Source organism: Cygnus atratus, chromosome 5 (assembly GCF_013377495.2).
Source record: "Cygnus atratus isolate AKBS03 ecotype Queensland, Australia chromosome 5, CAtr_DNAZoo_HiC_assembly, whole genome shotgun sequence".
Taxonomy (NCBI): Eukaryota; Metazoa; Chordata; class Aves; order Anseriformes; family Anatidae; genus Cygnus; species Cygnus atratus.
The window spans coordinates 3,541,242-3,559,000 of NC_066366.1; the positions used below are offsets into that span (position 1 = coordinate 3,541,242).

General features: G+C 41.2%; 1 protein-coding gene across 7 annotated transcripts in view; it reads left to right on the forward strand.

Annotated features, from left to right (window-relative positions):
• Positions 1 to 7,428: 7,428 nt before the first annotated feature.
• The window catches only part of INSC (INSC spindle orientation adaptor protein), a 142,771-nt gene continuing 132,440 nt past the window's right edge, over positions 7,429 to 17,759 (forward strand). For 5 of the 7 annotated variants that reach the window (XM_035550358.2, XM_035550356.2, XM_035550361.2 and 2 more), the window contains exon 1: positions 7,429 to 7,625. Coding sequence is in view for 1 of the 7 variants with exons in the window: in XM_050711095.1 (XP_050567052.1) it covers positions 8,018 to 8,030 (13 nt within the window). In the remaining 6 variants the exon portion in view is untranslated. Of the gene's footprint in view, positions 7,626 to 7,922; positions 8,031 to 17,759 lie in introns of those variants that run through there. The other 2 variants (XM_050711095.1, XM_050711096.1) reach the window with 2 other exon arrangements.

A 17,759-nucleotide genomic window follows, 5' to 3' on the forward strand; every position in this document is an offset into this window, starting at 1 on the left:
TCGCTGAGGGATAGCAACGGAAAACGTTTTATTCTAAGAAGTTACGTACTCATGACTTCTCCTGTACAACAGTCTTGCCATTTTTGACTTGATTTTCTGTTATTTTTATCTATACGGCTGAAATAGGATGATTAGTTACTCGAACTTCTGACACTCGCTGGCTGTTTTCTATGTGTATTCCCTATCCAGGCCAGATGTTTCTGCACATGAGCAGCCCAGCCATTCAGCTTATTTTTTTTTTTTTGGATGGCAAAGCCTTAATTTTGTCTTGTGGTGGAGAACATTTGAGCGTGGAGACTACCCATTTTTTTTGGAAGGACTCCAGCGACTCTGACATTCTTGTGTGACTGGATATGGTTCCTGAGACGCATGATATTCAACCGCTGCATTAACACTGACCTCAGCAGAGGTTATGTGATTTCTGTAGCATTTCTCCAGTCTTCTTTGGGGGCACTGTTGTGTGTTCTTGAGAGGCTGAGACTAAAGCTCATGGGAATCCCCCCAGAACATCTCTTGAGATTACTAGCACTCCTTAGCCTGGGCTGCACAGCCACTGCCTGCAGCCTGAGCTCTGAAGGGGCCTTGATGTTTTAAACCCAAATTCAGATCTGTTCCTTGTTTTGAGACATATGTTGAGAAGGTTATACTCTGCTTAAGTCAGGCAGGTGGTATTTCCAGAGAGAAATATTTTCAGAATGAAAAAATGTTCAGATTGAACACTTCTCAGGCCAGATTTCCAAACAAGCTCTCCGCCCAGGAGGTCTCACTAGGAAGAAGGAGCCAGTCTGAACACTGCAACCATAAACAGATGACAATATGGGAAGATTCTTCAGAAAACCTGAATTTGGGCTGTCCTGGCAAAACCCTCTTTAAAGTCCCTGTTTTGGGCCACAATGCTTGAAAAGGTGGGAAGAGCATGAAGAAACCTGGCCTTGCCGTCAGTGTTGTTGGTAGGTCACACTGCCTTAGGAAAGAAGTGAAAAGCTGGATTTCCTCTAACGGCAGTGATTTTCTCCATTGCTTGTACGAAAAAACTTGATCGTATTAAGTTGTTGGAATAAGTACATACAGAAGGCAGAAAAGTAGAAAGGAGGTTTTCTTTCTGTTTCTTGTCAGAAGATGAGCAAACTAAAGCTGCAGTCCCACAGGGACTTCCCTCTGTGCTTTACCTTAGGCACTGTCAATAGTCCCATTGCTGCAGGAGCAGAAAAGAGCAAGGCTAAACGAGGACTGAGAATATGTATAATGAGAATATGTCAAAAGTAATAGGAATAAACAAATCAGAAAGAACTAAAATCCAAACCTTAAATTCAAAGGGGGAAGATTATCCTGCTTCTTACTCCTTTCTGTTTTTTGGGAGGCCGGTTCTGACTATAAGCTGAATGAAGCAAGAAATGTGCCCTGCTTTGAGCAGAATTTGGGATGTTATTTAATTTGTGGACTTAAGGTAAGCACTGAATGAAATGAGAGAAAGAAAAAAAGGAACTCTAAGTGCAACAGAAAGGAAAATTTTTGCTGTGTGAATGCAGTTGTGGGATGCAGCCATGTCCGGCAGACAGGAAGGAAAGCATGTTGATGGTACCATTAGGAGTGCAAAGGAGCGCCAGTGCACATGCCACTGCATACTGACCAGTCTGAGTGCTTACAATGAGAACAATTAATACTAAATTCCTGAGAAGGTGGTGGAATTCGCCATGCATCCAAAAAACAACCAGACCATTTTCAGGTCCTGATTATTTCCTAATGAACTGCTTGACCCCAAGGGCCCCTAGCAGCCATGAAATTCTGCCTTTTGAAAGCCTCTTAGAATAGTTCCATTCAAATACAGACATAATTACACCTCTCCTCACAATATTACATTTCAAATATCCTCCCGGTAATCAGAATTACTGCAGTGTGTGAGGAGTGAAGAGCTCCTTTATCCTTACAGCAGAAAGCATCTGAGCTGTTATGAGTTAAAGAAGGTTTATAATGGGAAAGGCTAATAGAAAAGGCTTTGAGGCATCATCACAGTCACAGAAAAGGCTTGAGCAAATTTGCGCCTGACAGATAGTTACAATGCTATGCCTTTACTAGGAAAAGCTCAGATGGAGAGCAAGAGAGAGAGAACTAGAATCCCCTTCCTGCCCCACAGAAAATCACAGCTACAGAAGAGTTTGTGTATATTTCAGTTTGTTTCCATGGTTTTAATCTTCTAACTTGCTCTAATTATTCCTATTCAAGGCTGATTTATGTTTGGCAACTTTACATCAGAAAATGTTCCCACTAGTAAAATTGCAAACGCACAGAAGATAGAACAACTCTCATACTTGCAGGCAGGATGGGGGAATACGATGTGTTCAGATGCAGTGTGAACCAGTCAGCTGGTGAAATTGTCTGTGAAAATCTCTCTGATACTGGCTGTGACTACTAATTTTTCCTTATTTGCAGTAGCCCCTCAGTTTTCTGTCTCCTCTTGCTGAAGAGCAGAAATATTGACCTCACAGGGGATTTCTTCCAGTTTGTTTCCCAGTTATATTTTTGGTGCTAATACATAGTTTATTTACCAACTGCATGTTTTGAACTTTGGGGCAGTGTGTAACACAATGTGCCTGTAGGAAGTTTCAGTCAGCTGTATTGTTTTATGCCGTGACATTCAGAGCTCTGCTCTCCAGAATGGAGTGTGAATTTTTGTCAGCCATACTCTTTAGCCTGTTACTGGGATGCTTACTCCACAGTTAGGAGTAAGACACATCCAAAAGCTATGTAACTAGGAGAGGCTGCAAAATCACTGTATTTCATAGATACTAAGTTCCTACAAGTTTTAACAGAATCAGGATCCAGTGGGGTGAGACCTCTTAATCTACAGGAAAAGGAGCTTTCTTAGGTCTGCTGCCTGTACAATTTGCAGTTTGTAGTTTCTCCTCAATGGGAGTGGGTGTGCATTCATGGAACAGAGGTGTGTCTTTGGGAAGTGACCATTTTTATTTATTTATTTTTTTTTTTAAAGCAGCTGGTAGTGGTGATTTGATTGTGGAACAGAAAGTGAGAGCACAGAAAAACCAAGCAGCTGAGCTAGAAGAGGAGCCTGAAGTTACAGCAAACTGACACTGCACTGCTTTGCATTAATCCTTGAGCAGCCCAACCTCGTTGAAAGAAAGGTGACTGTGTGCCTGTTGTCACTGACACATAAGGAAAAGATACATAAGCAGTGACTAAATAATATTCTAAATGGAAGAAGAATTAATGAATAGTAATGAGCTATAGACTCTCAGAGCGGTACTGCAAGAAACTTTACTGAAACAGCCTGCAAAGTTTGAGGTCTGTAACCATACGCAGAAACAAACTGAGTTGGCTTGACTGAAAGCCTGTAATTTCCTAGATTAACAGTTTGCAGAGATACGGTTTAGTACTAAGTGAGGGTTTGTGAATGAAAAAAGAAAAATGTTGTTCAATAGATATTGATTTGTCTAATTATATGCAGGATTTATTTAAAGCGGAGACTAGTCTGCTTTTAAAGAAATGGTAGTGGGTGTGTCTGTCTGAGTGCATTTAATGTTGGAAGTACTGCATTTCCACATGTGGTATCATTTAGTTGGTTTTAAAATGAATAAGAAGGAATGCACTTTTTGGTATTAAATCTTCTTACCTTTCATAAAGTGCAGGTGATCCCAGGCTATGTCTGTGGTGGTATCAAAGAAGCGTTTGACATAATGAGGGACATTTTTTATACCACGAGTGTCATTAGTATTTCGAGGAGAATAATGAGAGTGGTCTGAATACCAAGGACTCGGGCTGGTGGCTAGTCTGTGGCAAGGGCTCTGGGCCTGCAGGGCAAAGTGAGTGAGCTGGAGCTGTCACTCCATGGAAGCCGGCCAGGGGCGTTTTCCCCATTCCACTTGGTCTCTGCTGGCTGTGGGGGCTGTGGGAATTAGGATTCTTATGAACCCGCTAACAGGGAATGGCAGATAGCACGCTCCTGGTGCAGTTTTTCCCCAGGTTTCATTAACCTCTGTATAGATATTATTTTAATTAAAATAATCTTGACAGCACCTATGAAAAAGCTGTGGGGGTTGCAACGTCAATTAAATGTGTTGTCAAAAATGATAAGCAGCCTGGTATCACAGGAAGGAAATTAATACTTCAACCAATAATGGAACAGTAATCTTAATCCAGAGCTTTTTGCTGCTCAGGAGCTGCTTAAAATGGATGGATTTTGGAGACCAGGCAATTTTAGAACAAGATAGTTAAGCAATAGGTACCATAAAGCGTCTCTGTTTTAAAAGTCAATGTCATACTGTTGTGGCTGATAGTCAGATAGTGGCTGATAGTCAGCCAGCATGAAATGTGATACTAATTGGACATTAATTAGTGTGTATGTGTAAAACTTTGACTATTCTCCTTAAATTTTGGATAACAGAAACATTGGGAGTTATATTCAATATTAGGTCCTGGAAGTGGAGTTTAACAATGATCTTCACCAGTGCCTGTTGCCTCTTTTGCATTGTCCACTGCAGAGAGAGGGCCTGGAAATTCATTTGAGTGGAATTAGTTTGGTCCACTCTCAGCGACTGTGAGAATTAAAGCATGGACTGATAGCATGCCATGTACCTGGTTAGGGAAACCTGCACTGTAACGTGCCCGAGGCACTTCAAAGGGGCAGGCCTGTCAGTGACCAACCTCTCCTTGCCCCACTGAAGGTTTAATAGCCTGTTATCTTTTCTGGTGATACGTGTAGGATTACAGACACAGACACAGACACAGATTTCTAGGTTGGAAGAGACCTCAAGATCATCGAGTCCAACCTCCGACCTAACACTAAGTACTCCACTAAACCATATCACTAAGCTCTACATCTAAACGTCTTTTAAAGACCTCCAGGGATGGCGACTCCACCACCTCCCTGGGCAGCCCGTTCCAATGCTTAATAACCCTTTCGGTAAAGAAGTACTTCCTAACATCCAACCTAAAACTCCCCTGTCGCAACTTTCGCCCATTCCCCCTCGTCCTGTCACCAGGCACGTGGGAGAACAGACCAACCCCCACCTCACTACAGCTTCCTTTAAGGTAACTGTAGAGAGCAATAAGGTCGCCCCTGAGCCTTCTCTTCTCCAGGCTGAACAAGCCCAGCTCCCTCAGCCGTTCCTCGTAAGACTTGTTCTCCAGACCCCTCACCAGCTTGGTCGCCCTTCTCTGGACTCGCTCGAGCACGTCCATGTCCTTCCTGTAGCGAGGGGCCCAAAACTGAACACAGTACTCGAGGTGCGGCCTCACCAGAGCCGAGTACAGGGTGACAATCACCTCCCTAGACCTGCTGGCCACACTGCTTCTTATACAGGCCAGGATGTTGTTGGCCTTCTTGGCCACCTGAGCACACTGCTGGCTCATATTCAGCCGACTATCAACCAATACTCCCAGGTCCTTCTCGGCCAGGCAGCTTTCCAACCACTCATCTCCCAGCCTGTAGCTCTGCTTGGGGTTGTTGCGCCCCAGGTGCAGGACCCGGCACTTGGCCTTGTTGAACTTCATACAGTTGACCTCAGCCCATCGCTCCAGCCTATCCAGATCCTCCTGCAGAGCCTTCCTGCCCTCAAGCAGATCGACACACGCACTTAGCTTGGTGTCATCTGCAAACTTACTGAGGGTGCACCGGACGCCCTCATCCAGATCATCGATAAAGATATTAAAGAGGACCGGCCCCAGTACCGAGCCCTGAGGGACACCACTAGTGACCAGCCTCCAACCAGATTTGACTCCATTCACCACAACTCTCTGGGCCCGGCTATCCAGCCAGTTTCTAACCCAGCGAAGCGTACGCCAGTCCAAGCCCCGAGCAGCCAGTTTCTTGAGGAGAATGTTGTGGGGAACGGTGTCAGAATGTTGTGGGGAACGGTGTCACCAGTTACGTCGTGCACCAGTCTACACAAAGTTTCTTTGTCTCATTATTCCATCCCTAAAATTAAAATGAATCTCTTCATTTAGTTGCAGCTACATCTCGCAAGAGCTGTGATTTGAAGGCAAGATCTTCAAGAAATAGCTTCTTTCTTGCTTGTTTTGCAGTAATGCCCAGCAGAGTAAAAAAATCCTGTTATATGAGGGACTACTTCGAAGTGTTGTGAGAGGTATTTTCTGTCACAAGGACATTCATACTGTAAGAAGATTTGAAATATCAGAGCAAAAAAGCAACATGTAAGTAAGGAGAACCGAGAAACGGGGACAGTGAGTGCTTCTTCTCTGTTAAAAAGGTACTCTTCATTCCTCACAAGTCTGATCTACTGTTACAGTTGACTGATGTCATCCAGTGGATGAAGACTTTGACCTGAAGGATGATAGCAGCTAGGGCCAGCTTACTTTATGGATTAACTCAGAAAGAGCTTTCTATACTTACAAAGCAGCACTGAAGGTAGCCCAGCAGACTGCAGTGGCTGGAGGAGACCTAAGACTGACAAGAGGGGCAGAGCACTGACTTGGCAAGCAGGAGCAGGAGACAGGGACATAGAGCTATGAAGAGGACTAAAGAGTGGTATGAGTGTATAATAGAGAAGGGCAGCAACTGAGGACATCAAAGAGGGTGGGGGGGCGCAGAAAAACAAGCAAAGGTGAAAGGGGTGTGGAGGAGGAAGCTGGAGTTCAGAGAGGAGAAGGAAGCCAGGACAAAGGTTCTGGGGAATCAAACTGGATACAGCTGCTTCTCCTGTGAGAAGTCTCATATTTAAAGACCTCAAGGAGTCAGTAAAGTTTTACGCCGAGTTCTGGTGTCAGCTTTCAGATTGAATGTACACTGGAAACAAACATACTTTCTTATTGATATAACAGAGAGAAAAAATCAAGTGCAAGAGAAGGGAGACATATTTCCAAGGTCTTTCCATACTTTAGAAACCAGAGGTTTATAAGGTTTGTTTTATAAGTCAGCAGTAGGCAAAATGTGAAGTACTTCTAAGGAAACACCTGTGTTGAATAAAAACAGTAACATACCAGGCATAACATGGGTGGTAAAACAAATGTTTAGCTTTCTACATAGAATCATTAATATTTAATACTAAAAGTATTTCATTAAAAAAGATGAACTTACATTTTTTGAAAATGTGTTGTTGTCCCATTATTTCTGACAGCAATTCTATTTAAAACAGTTTTTTACAACTCTCTTCCAGTAAACCACGTCTGGATTTTTAACCTCACTGGAAGTTTTTGCTGTGCTTCTGTATCAGACTGTAATGTAATGTAATTGTTATTTACCTTCAAATTTATCCAGTTCCTCTTTTGTGGATAGTCGTACTTTTAACAGGGTCTTTAATTACATTCCTCTACTAGCTGACCACTACAAAAATTGAAATCCTCACCACAGATCTGTAAAAATGTTTCCACTTTCAGTGGGAGACAAAAATAGAATAATTCCATGTCTTTTTGGACGGATGCCTAGCTGAAACTATGCAGGGTTTGACTGACAAGAGGATGTAGTCTTTGCTGAGAGCACTTTCTTTAAGGTCCTTTTAGTCTTCAGGAATATTTAAGTAGATGAATGAAGAGAGGATTTATGCTAATTTTCCTTCATTTTTGTTAACTTTGACTGCTTTTTTGTAACTTTTGTCTTCTGCAACAAAATCTTTTCAGCTCATCGGGTTTACTGAATATATAATCACAAGCTGGTAAGTAGTAACTTCAGGAGTTTTGATTTCAAATGGCACTCTATTCTTTTGTGTACAGCTGTGCTAGAAGAATAAACCCCTTTGTGTGGCTGAGTATAAGTAGAATTATTTAAATGCACAGTATTTGCCAGGGTTATGACTGTAAAATATAGTCTTTCAGTGGTGAATAAATATGGTTAACACATAGCTCAGCCTGCGAATGCAGCGGAGAGACTTTACTTGAGTAAGTTCAGAATTATTTTGCATCCGAGTGTGCTCTCCCCACAGTGCAGCACAGTACATTATCCATTTCCTGGGGAGTGTGGATGGGAGCTTACAAAGCACAGCAGGTAATTGGCTGCTTCAGCTGAAAAAGCAGAAAAAACATATTTGTTGGTGTATACAGAAGGAAAATGAGAACAAATGGTAACTATTGTTGGGTGATAGTATTTGTCCATAATCTTCTGATTTGTCTGTGAGATTAGATCCATACTGACACTCTGCAAGAGCAGTGAGTGTGTAAATGTGGTGTTTAGGCAGCTGAGCAACTTTTTCTGTCAATGCATTTTGAAATGGAATTTTTGTATGCTTTGAAATTGAAAAAGGAGGTGAATGTGTAGTAATAACATACTTTTTCAGAATGCTTCCTTCTGCGTTCAGGGCTTGTGTTTCAGTATCTTTGCATAAATTTCTATCTCACTACTTTATTTTGAACCCTATCTTCATCTTATGTAAGCAGTCCTATCTCTGAAGTCAGTGGAAAGCGATCATAGCTCAACCCTTAGGCACTTCTGTATTTCTAAAACTTGCTTATACTGATGCAAATATTTCCTCTTGGAAAGGGAAAGCTATTACTGGGATAGATACCTTTCTTCAGTTGCACATGTGGCAATTTCTACAGACTGACTGAAAAAAGCTGTAATGGTATATCTGTGCTTTTTGTTTAAAGTGGTTTACAGGCAGATGGGTTATGGAAGTATGTTGGCACTATAAAGACAGTTGTACCAGGTTCCTCCTAAAATAGGGCCATTTTCATGAAAATATTTGTATTTCCTGCTTTTTCTTTCCCTCAGCTCTTTAACTAAGTGAAGCATGTGGTTTAAAGTCAAGGCTGATAGATGCTAGAATAAGATAAAATCTATTTTAATTTTCAGAATATAAATACATTGGCTAGCAACAACCGTATCTGGGGTTTTATAATCTGAAGATGTGTGCATATGGGTGAATATGTATGATGGGTATCACTGGAATTGGCTGACACAGAAGTATAATATTCACTCAAAAAATCTTTGCAGTTTCATGTTGCAGTACTCTAGTCCTTTGACAGTTTGGTTTTAATTTTGTTGTTAAAAATCTGACCAACAAACCTGTACACTGTGTTGGAGCTTGAAATTGTGCTGCACCTCTAGGAGGTGACAAAAATGAAGTATTTTATGAATTTGGTAGGTCTGTGTGATTGTATGTAGGGAGGATATTTGAAGGCTGAAAAACCGATCACACATTTTGAACACTTTACTATCCTCAGTAGTTTGTTTCCTCCTCTTCAGTAAAGATGAAATCAAAAATGTTTCTTTTTTTCTTTTATACACTCTTATAGTCTTTGGGGTGGCTTTAATTCTCCAGTGGTGTCATACAAGGTAAACTGTGTAATAAAGCATTGAAGGAAATGGAGTTAAGACATGCAATATCTAATGAAGAATATTACTACTTATTGGCAGTCACCTTTTGGCCGACATATATATATTTTTTTCCAAAGGCCACAGGCCACAGACATTGCTCTTGTTCTCTTTAAAACCATCACTCCATTGTGTGCTATTGTGTTTTTTCACTTTTCACCTTTTTGTTTAGGTTTTTGAATTCCAAATACTTCATGTGTCATTTCTGGCAGAAAGTTACAGTGATGAAAGAGGAAATACCATAGGCCTGAATAAAGTTGCTGGAGAGGCACATACAAGATGGTGCAGCCACAGAAAGCTTTTTTTTTTTTTTTTTTTTTCTTCCCCAGGCGTTGCGTACCAGTTTTCTTACTGACTGAATGAACACAGAAAAAAGCATGTATTTTTCTTGGGCCTGGAAGGCAAATGTGGTCTAGGAGTGCAAGGTTTACTACCAGTGCAATCAGCTACAGTAGTGGGAGCAACCATGTGCCAACTTTCTTTTGCTTCCTGTGTACCTGGCCCAATTAACTGCATTCTTCATTCTCCAGTCATCTCCCCAGGTGGCAATCTGGTCTTAATGGGCTATAAAATGGGTGGCACTGGTCCATATGGAAATACCCTGTGCTGTAGGGGGTCTTCTGTAGCCCTGCACAGAGGTCCGTAACAGTGTCATAGGTGGCGGTGCTATCTAAATGGAAACTCAGCTGGTGAGTACCTGTGCTGTCTTCCTGATTGCTGGACGAGTCTCTTTGAACTACGTAGATCATCTAGTGAAAGCTAGATTGCTTTGGGTCAGCTGCACAGAGCACCCAACCGAGTGAACTTCCGGTAGGTACAAAGGAAAAACTTCAAAGGGAAAAACCTCAGCTGGGCTTAGATACTGCTGTCTTCATCCCTTAAGAACATTTCTTCTCTTCTCCCTTCTTCCCACCCAAGTAGCAACTAGCCATTAACTTTTCCAGCAAGGTCCATGGGGTAGAGGGAGCAGGATGCAGGTGGTCTGGTGAAAGATGCCCACACTGCAGATGTGAGAGTCAAAAAAAAAAAAAAAAAAGCGTGGGAAGGCCTGAACTCCTGCAGGTGAAGCTCTGAAGGGAGGGAAAGCACCTCGTGATGGGTCCCAGGCACCTCGTGTTGGGTCCCAGGCATAGGGACAAGGAGATCTGCAGATTTGGGGTAGGCTAATACTTGAAAATATATTGAAAACACTTTAGTAAGCTTGTGACATTTAAAAGGGATTAGAGCTAGAGCTAGTTATTAGTTCATTTCTATCTCAGCCTGTTTATTTGAATAGGTCCTCTGTGTTACCTGTGAATAGCATGCAAGCAGCTTTCCTCTCCAGTATTTCATAGATATTTAGAGCCAATTCAAGTTTGATCACATATACCTGTTCCTCAGGATCTTTGATGGAGATGTGGTCAAGCTTAGGATATTATCCAGAGTGTCAGGATTGAAACTAGAATAGAAAAGATGAAAAGATTTGGGACTCTGCAAAACTTCACGACTATGCCAAATTTCTCAGATCTCATCTTTCTGATGTGCGTATTTCTGAGTGTACCTTAGACACCCAGGCACTCCTGTATTGATCTTATTAGCATAATAAAGTGGTGTTGCCAAACAAAAAAGTGATAGTCTGGCAAACCACCTCAAATCTGCTAGGAGTGGTTTGAAAGCTGGATTTCTGATTCTTATTTTGCTGGGGCAGTTGTGGCACGTGGGGATAATACACCTGCCCTGTGTCACTCTGTTAATTTACCAAATTTAAAACATTTTGTTATAGCCAAAGAGCAAACACTGAAAGGAACAAATATCAGACTCTCTCCATCTCCCCACTGGGGTTCACCACACCAAAACACTGCACCTTGCCCAAGGCAGGACCTCCTGTGCTGCCAGGGCTCAAATCCCCATTTCTTTGCAGAGCCAAACACCAGGCCTACACCCTCTGTCTCCAACTCTGCATCTAAGTTCACGGGGATGCACACCTCCTTCCCCACCCTCTCCAGCTTTTACTTCAGGGCAGGGGGCCATGGCCTGGCCTGGGCCTGGGGAGGCAAACACAGGAGTGCTAAGTAAACCTGGCTGAAAACTTATTGTCTCTTGGCTAAACTTTTAATTCCTCTGGGGCAGCAAAGGTCTGCCAAGTACAGCCAGAGCACACGTTCAGCTCCCTCCAGCCAGCAGTGTGTGCCTTGTGGGGGAGTTAAAACTCACTGAGAGCAAGGCTACATTTATCTTATTATTTACTTTAAAAAGTGTTAATTATCCTTCTCATATATGTAAAAAGTGATGCATGATGCCTAAGCACAAATATTATAGGTGTTGCCTTTGATGCTGTGTAAGTCAGGCAGAGACATGGCACCAAACCATCCATTCATGGTGTCCTTCCTGCAGGTGAGAGCTGGTGGCTAGAAAGGAGACAGGTCTAAAAAAATTAAATTCAGAAATTGGCTTGGAGGCATTTCTAGAGAAAAGAGCATTTTGCAGCTGCTGTATTTCCAGCCAGAGAGGGCCCTGTAAGTAACAGTTTTTTGTTAGCTAATTTCTGTCCTTAAGAGGAAGCCACTTCCTTCCTCTCTTCATTTAATTCCTTTGCTGCTTTGACCTTCACCTGTGTGACTTGCTTACTGAAATCCTCTCGGGAGTATCAGTGTCAGCTCTAATAAGCTGGCTGTCACTTTACACCAAAGAGAAAGTAAATGTTTCATTTGTTAAATGGGCCAGTGGAAAACATTGCCTTTTTCTACCATCTTCGGTTTCCTTCTGGGGGAAAGGGTTTTACTTTTATGTGACTGAAAGTGCATAAAATGGATTTGACGCTGCAGATTTAAGTGTCTTGAATGAAGACTGTTATGTAAGGCTTTTCTCTCTCTCTTTTTTTTATTTTATTTATTGTTGTACTGAAATATGATGGGAGTTACAGCACAGGGCCTGGTTGCAATGAATTTTCTTGCATTTCTGTTAAGATAAGGGATAGTCTATATAAGGAATATGTTGGAAATTTAACTTTTTTAGGAAGCTGTACAGAAAAGTATGGGGAATGTCAGATAATTGCACTGAGCTCTTTGGTGCTGACACAGGGTATAGTACTGCTTCTTGTTGGGAGTTTTGCCATTGACTTGATTGCAAGCAGGACAGCTTTTCTCTGCCATAGTTTCTGTTGTGTTTATTTATTGCTCCCCTTCCACTGCTGTTTGTGCTTATGAGCACAACCTGTGCTTCTCTACCACCTTGTACGGGTGGGTTAGTTTTACACTAGTCAGCTTGGAAAGTATTTGAAAGTGGGTTTGGAGGAAAGTACCCTTTTTTGTGCCTTTTATGCAGAAGTTAGTACTTGGGGTTTGAATTGAGCAGCTTATGGAACACAGTTTTTAAACAGCGTTTGAGAAGTGTGAAATCAGTACCCATCACTGATCAGTTGCCTCTATGGAGAGCAATTTGAGAGACCAAAAGAAGGTGTTGGCTTTGGTGTATGGGAGGAAGGGTACATCTTTTTCCTGTGAACCTGGAGGATGTGTAAGTACAGATGCTTCTGTTCATGTGATTTTTATTTTTATTTTTATTTTTATTTTTTTAAGCTGAAACCAACCCCTCATGTGGAGTTAGAATAGATACCAAATGTGTCTGCAAGGGCTGTGTGCTCCATCACCCTCTGGCTTTGCAGGGAGGCTGTGATGACAGCCCTCTCGCGCAGTAAGGCCCCTTGAGGACGTTCTTGAAGGCACTTTTTGCTTGGCTCTTGGGTCAGCTGGGGCTTCTTGTTTGGTGTGGCTTGGGGGTGTCTCTGCAGCAGTACTTCTTTTTCTCCTCCCCATGCACAATCCCCTGTGAAATCTTCAAACCTCTCCTGAGTCACTGCTGTACTGTAGGAGCCTTTGCTAGCAGAGGCCCAGGGTTGGCAAGCTACTTAGTGCACTCACAGGAGGCTGCTCTAGCTTTATGCTGGGGATCAGCCTTTCATCTTGTTGGCTGTAGCAGCAGGGTGGGCAGCTCTTTTCTTTGTTCCTCTGGGCATTTAGTTTGTCGTTGTCTTGTGGTCTGCACAGGCTGGGGGCTCAGGGCTGAAGTCCCTCTTTATTAGCCCCATAGCTTATGTGCTAAAATAGGTATTTGCAGTAACAGAAATCTCTACAATATTGATTCAAGATATTTATTTTTAGATCTAGTTAAGTCTTCAGTAAACTGTCCATCAGTTTGAGCTTTGAAACCACGTATCTATGATGGGATATGTCTCTCTTCTATGTGCCTGTCTCTCAGTGGGTCAGGAAAGACCTTAAAAACCTAAAACACAGAATCTTTCTGCATTCAGGTCTGCTCAGCACTGAAATTTACCATAATGACCAATAAATGCTTTGTTTTTTGTTGCTTTGATATTTGTAGAACCACAGAATGGTTTGGGTTGGAAGGGACCTTAAAGCCCACCCAGTTCCACTCCCCTGCCATGGGCAGGGACACCTCCCACCAGGCCAGGCTGCCACCAGCCCCATCCAGGCTGGCCTTGAACACCTCCAGGATGGGGATTCCACAGCTTCTCTGGGCAACCTGTTCCAGGGCCTCACAACCCTCATAGTAAAGAAATTTTCCAGGTTTTGTGTTGGATTTTTTCTTGGCTGTATCTGATGGATATCTTTCCAAGCCTGTGACTCGCATAGATTGGTGAATCTGGTACTTATTAGTGTTTTTTGTTGTTGTTGTTGTTAATTTCAAACTTAAAAGAAAAATAAATAAATAAAAATCCAGAGCTAGTGAGTCATTTAAAAACAAACAAATAAAAAAACAAACAAGCAAACACCAAATCTGGCCGAGACTGAACTATACCCTACACAAAGTACTCTGTGGCACCTAAACTGCACAGCTTTGAATAGGTGACTTTTTCAACAACAGCTCAAGTCTGTGGCTTGTCAAGAAAACAGCCCTGTAGTGTCCAGAGTAATTGTTCATTTAACCCAATGCTCAAGTGAGGGAAGTACAGCCATGGTAATGAGCCAAAACTCTACATAACAACAGAAAAATGAATAGTTAATTTTTCAAGAAATCTAGAACTGAATTTATTTAGATAAGTGTGCATATTTACGACTCAACAAACATACAGAAAACAAAAAAACAGTTAACCAGCCTGTAAAATATTTAAGCAATAACTATCTTTTAGCTTATATTACTTGCAAGTTAACCTAGGGGAAACCTAGGAGATTCTTTTATGGTTAGACCACTTCATGTGAAAGTTAATTGGTAGACTTGGTATTATATTTGCTGTTATGTTTGCAAATAAGTAACTTGAAATTCAAAAGATAGCTTAAACTTTTATCTTTGATAAAATTCAATCTATGTCATTTCCCATGGATGTTAACATAGCTACTATTTACGAAAATGCGGTGTTCCCTCCTATTAGTGCAAGGCACCTGTATGAGATTTTGAAGACAGTTTATTCTGTGTGTTCCAAGAATACAGAAACTGGGTAACTGAAAGCTTGTTATCATTTCAACCAATTATGATTTACAAACTTAAACTCCTCTTTAACTTTATATTTACTTGGTGTCTTCTGTGACAGTCTGTGTTAGGGCAGGAAGCCAAAGCATCATATGGCACATATTTACATATAGTGAGTCCATTGCAGAAGTTTGTCCTAGATATAAGGATTTAATGTCTTATAGTCTCCATATATGAAATATATATTTTTAACCTATCATCTTTAGCACTCTGTGATCTAGATCTGGGTTTATGGCCCTATTTTGGACATGACCAAAATACCTCAGAGGAGCAGATGTAAAACATCAGCAACCCCAATCTGTCTGTATCTCATTTAAAATGTTTGCAACTTTCTTGACAGAATACTACCTTATTCTCATCATTCAAACTAGGGTTTTTACGATCAGTTGTGAGAAAGCTTTCCTGGCTGGAGAAGTGCTTTTCTCTTCTCCATGTGTTGAGGATTAAGTTGTTTAGAAACTTCGACTGCATTTCCTTCCCACTGCTTTGTTCATTGGAAATGAGATGTCAGTAAGCACCCAGAGCACTCGCTAAATGTGATGGTACAAAGTGCGCTGTTGCAGCAGTACCACCTGCACAGAGAGGTAGGACTGCTGAGGAATTAGTTGACACAAAAGAAAATAAACTAAACTCTATCTGGACAGTCAACATCTGCTGATTTGGCAAAGAAATCGCTGCTTACTTAATCCAAAGAATCATTTTTCTGAAACTGGAATAAATCTTAAATACATTTCTTGTTAAAATGTCCATTAAGTTTTCTTTTTTGTTGTTGTTGTCTGCAAATGTAGAAGTAAAACTATGTCTGAAATGGAGATTTTGGAGAGAATTGTGCATGCCTTGAATCTGTTTAACTTTGAAAGTTAAACTGTCAATGTGTGGTTTTGCTTATGTACTGTGTGTGAATCTACATTTGCACTTACAAGCTGCAACTGAAGCTTTATAGCAAAGAACTAGGGATGTGAATGTGTGTTAATTCATGTTTTTCTATGCTTTGGAAGATGGAGGTAACTTTTAAGCGTTTGTTCTGCTCAGCTAGGTATAGGCGTATATGCTTGTTTTTTCTTCCCTCAAAAAAAAAAAAAAGACATAAATGGACTCTTAAAAAAAATAAATTAAAAACGTTTGGCTCATAATTGCTATGAAAGTGGAAAACCTGTTCCCAAGTGTTTGTTGGGATTTATACAGCCAGTAGAGGTGAAAGCTTGCACTGTTTTCAGTCAAACAGCAGATCCTGTAAATTCCCCAATAAGTACTTTGGAGTTGGTACTCTTCTCCTGAGTATATAAATCTGTTTTCTCCCACTAAGCCTGCAAATCTGCTTTCCCATTCTGTCCCTGCCTCTAAAATGCCCCCAAGCTCCTCCTGCCTGGCAATCCTAAGAAGTGTGCAATGTTCCATTGAGGTGTTTGGAATAGCTGTGCACAGGTAAAATCTCTGCTTATTTAATCCAAAGATCCATCTCACATTGGATCTGTTCACCTCTAGCAAAAGTCAGGATTTGCACAATTATTGTCATAATCATAGAATAGCATCATAGAATCATCTAGGTTGGAAAATACCTTCAAGACCACCAAGTCCAACCATCAACCTGACCTGCTGAGTCCTGTCACTAAACAGTGTCCCTTAGTGCCACCTCTACACATCTCTTAAACACCTCCAGGGATGGGGACTCCACCACTTCCCTTGGCAGACAGCCTGTTCCAATTCTTGACCACCCTCCTGGTGAAGAAATTCTTCCTGATATTCAGTCTAAACCTACCCTGGCACAATTTGAGACCGTTAATAATAATCTGTGGGACCCAATGCACCTTGCAGGAAGGTTGACAGTGAAAAAGGCCTGTGTACTACGAACAGGCCTCAAATGACGTAACAGTAAATTGTAGTGCTGTTAAGTGCCTTGCTGGCACTGAGTGGTGGCGATGTGACAAAAATAGAGTCTTTGTTTTGGTTTGAATGTTATGGTGATTGTTTTGTATGGGTGTGAATGCAACGAGGGGTATGCTCTAAATTGCCCAGACTACTATCAGTCTCTTTGCCAGTGTATTAAGGTTGCTTGTTCATAATAAAGTACAAAATCGGCAAAGCAGGGCTATTCGGTTGTACTTGTGAACATGCCATTGCTACATTTTGTTTTTAAACAAAAATAAGAGAAATGTAAAATAGGGAGGATGTACATGTCACTCCTCTCTCAAATTGATCCTTTAAATTTCTGGTGCTTCTGGGATTGTCTGTATTACTCCATAATGATGGGTGGAAATCTTACCACCATCTTAATTTTCATACTGAAATGAACAGGATAAGGATTGGGTTCTGTGAAGTAGGACAGAAAGAAACGCTGGTTATTGCATTGGAGCCAACAATTACAGCAAAATTCCTTGTCCAAACTAAGGCCAAAGGTGCAAGGATGCTCTTTCTGTGCTACAGATTGTGTACTTTCATACAATACTACTGGACAGAAGAGAGGAGCTTGCTTTCTTTGTAAAAATGTAGCTGAATTAATTACCTTTAGGAAATTACTTTTTAAAAACAAACAAGTAAGCTCTATTTTAGAGATGGAAAAAAAATCATATCCCTTTCTAGAAATGATTTTACTTAATAAATATTAAGTTAATAAATATTAAGTATTACTTAATAAATATTATTATTATTATTATTATTTTCAATTGTTGCTTTTATGGGAACAGCAGACACCCACCCTCTAGTGATCAAGAGCAGCACCGGAGCTCAGGGCCTGGTGTTTCTTCTCTGGTTGCAAGAATGTGCAGAGAAATGACCTTGTGACAGGATGTGATCCGGATAATACTGTTCAATTTAAGAATATTTTTCTCCTCTTAGTTTCTTGAGGTTTTCCATGGATAAACACGCTGTCTAGACAAAGCGCTTATAAAACGTGTATTTTTTTAGACTGAAGTTATTTCATGAACACCTGGTGATTGTTTTGGGAGCTATTTCCATGGAGAGGCTGGCAATTCTGCCTAAAGGATGGACAGGATAATAGTTTGGGATTAATGAG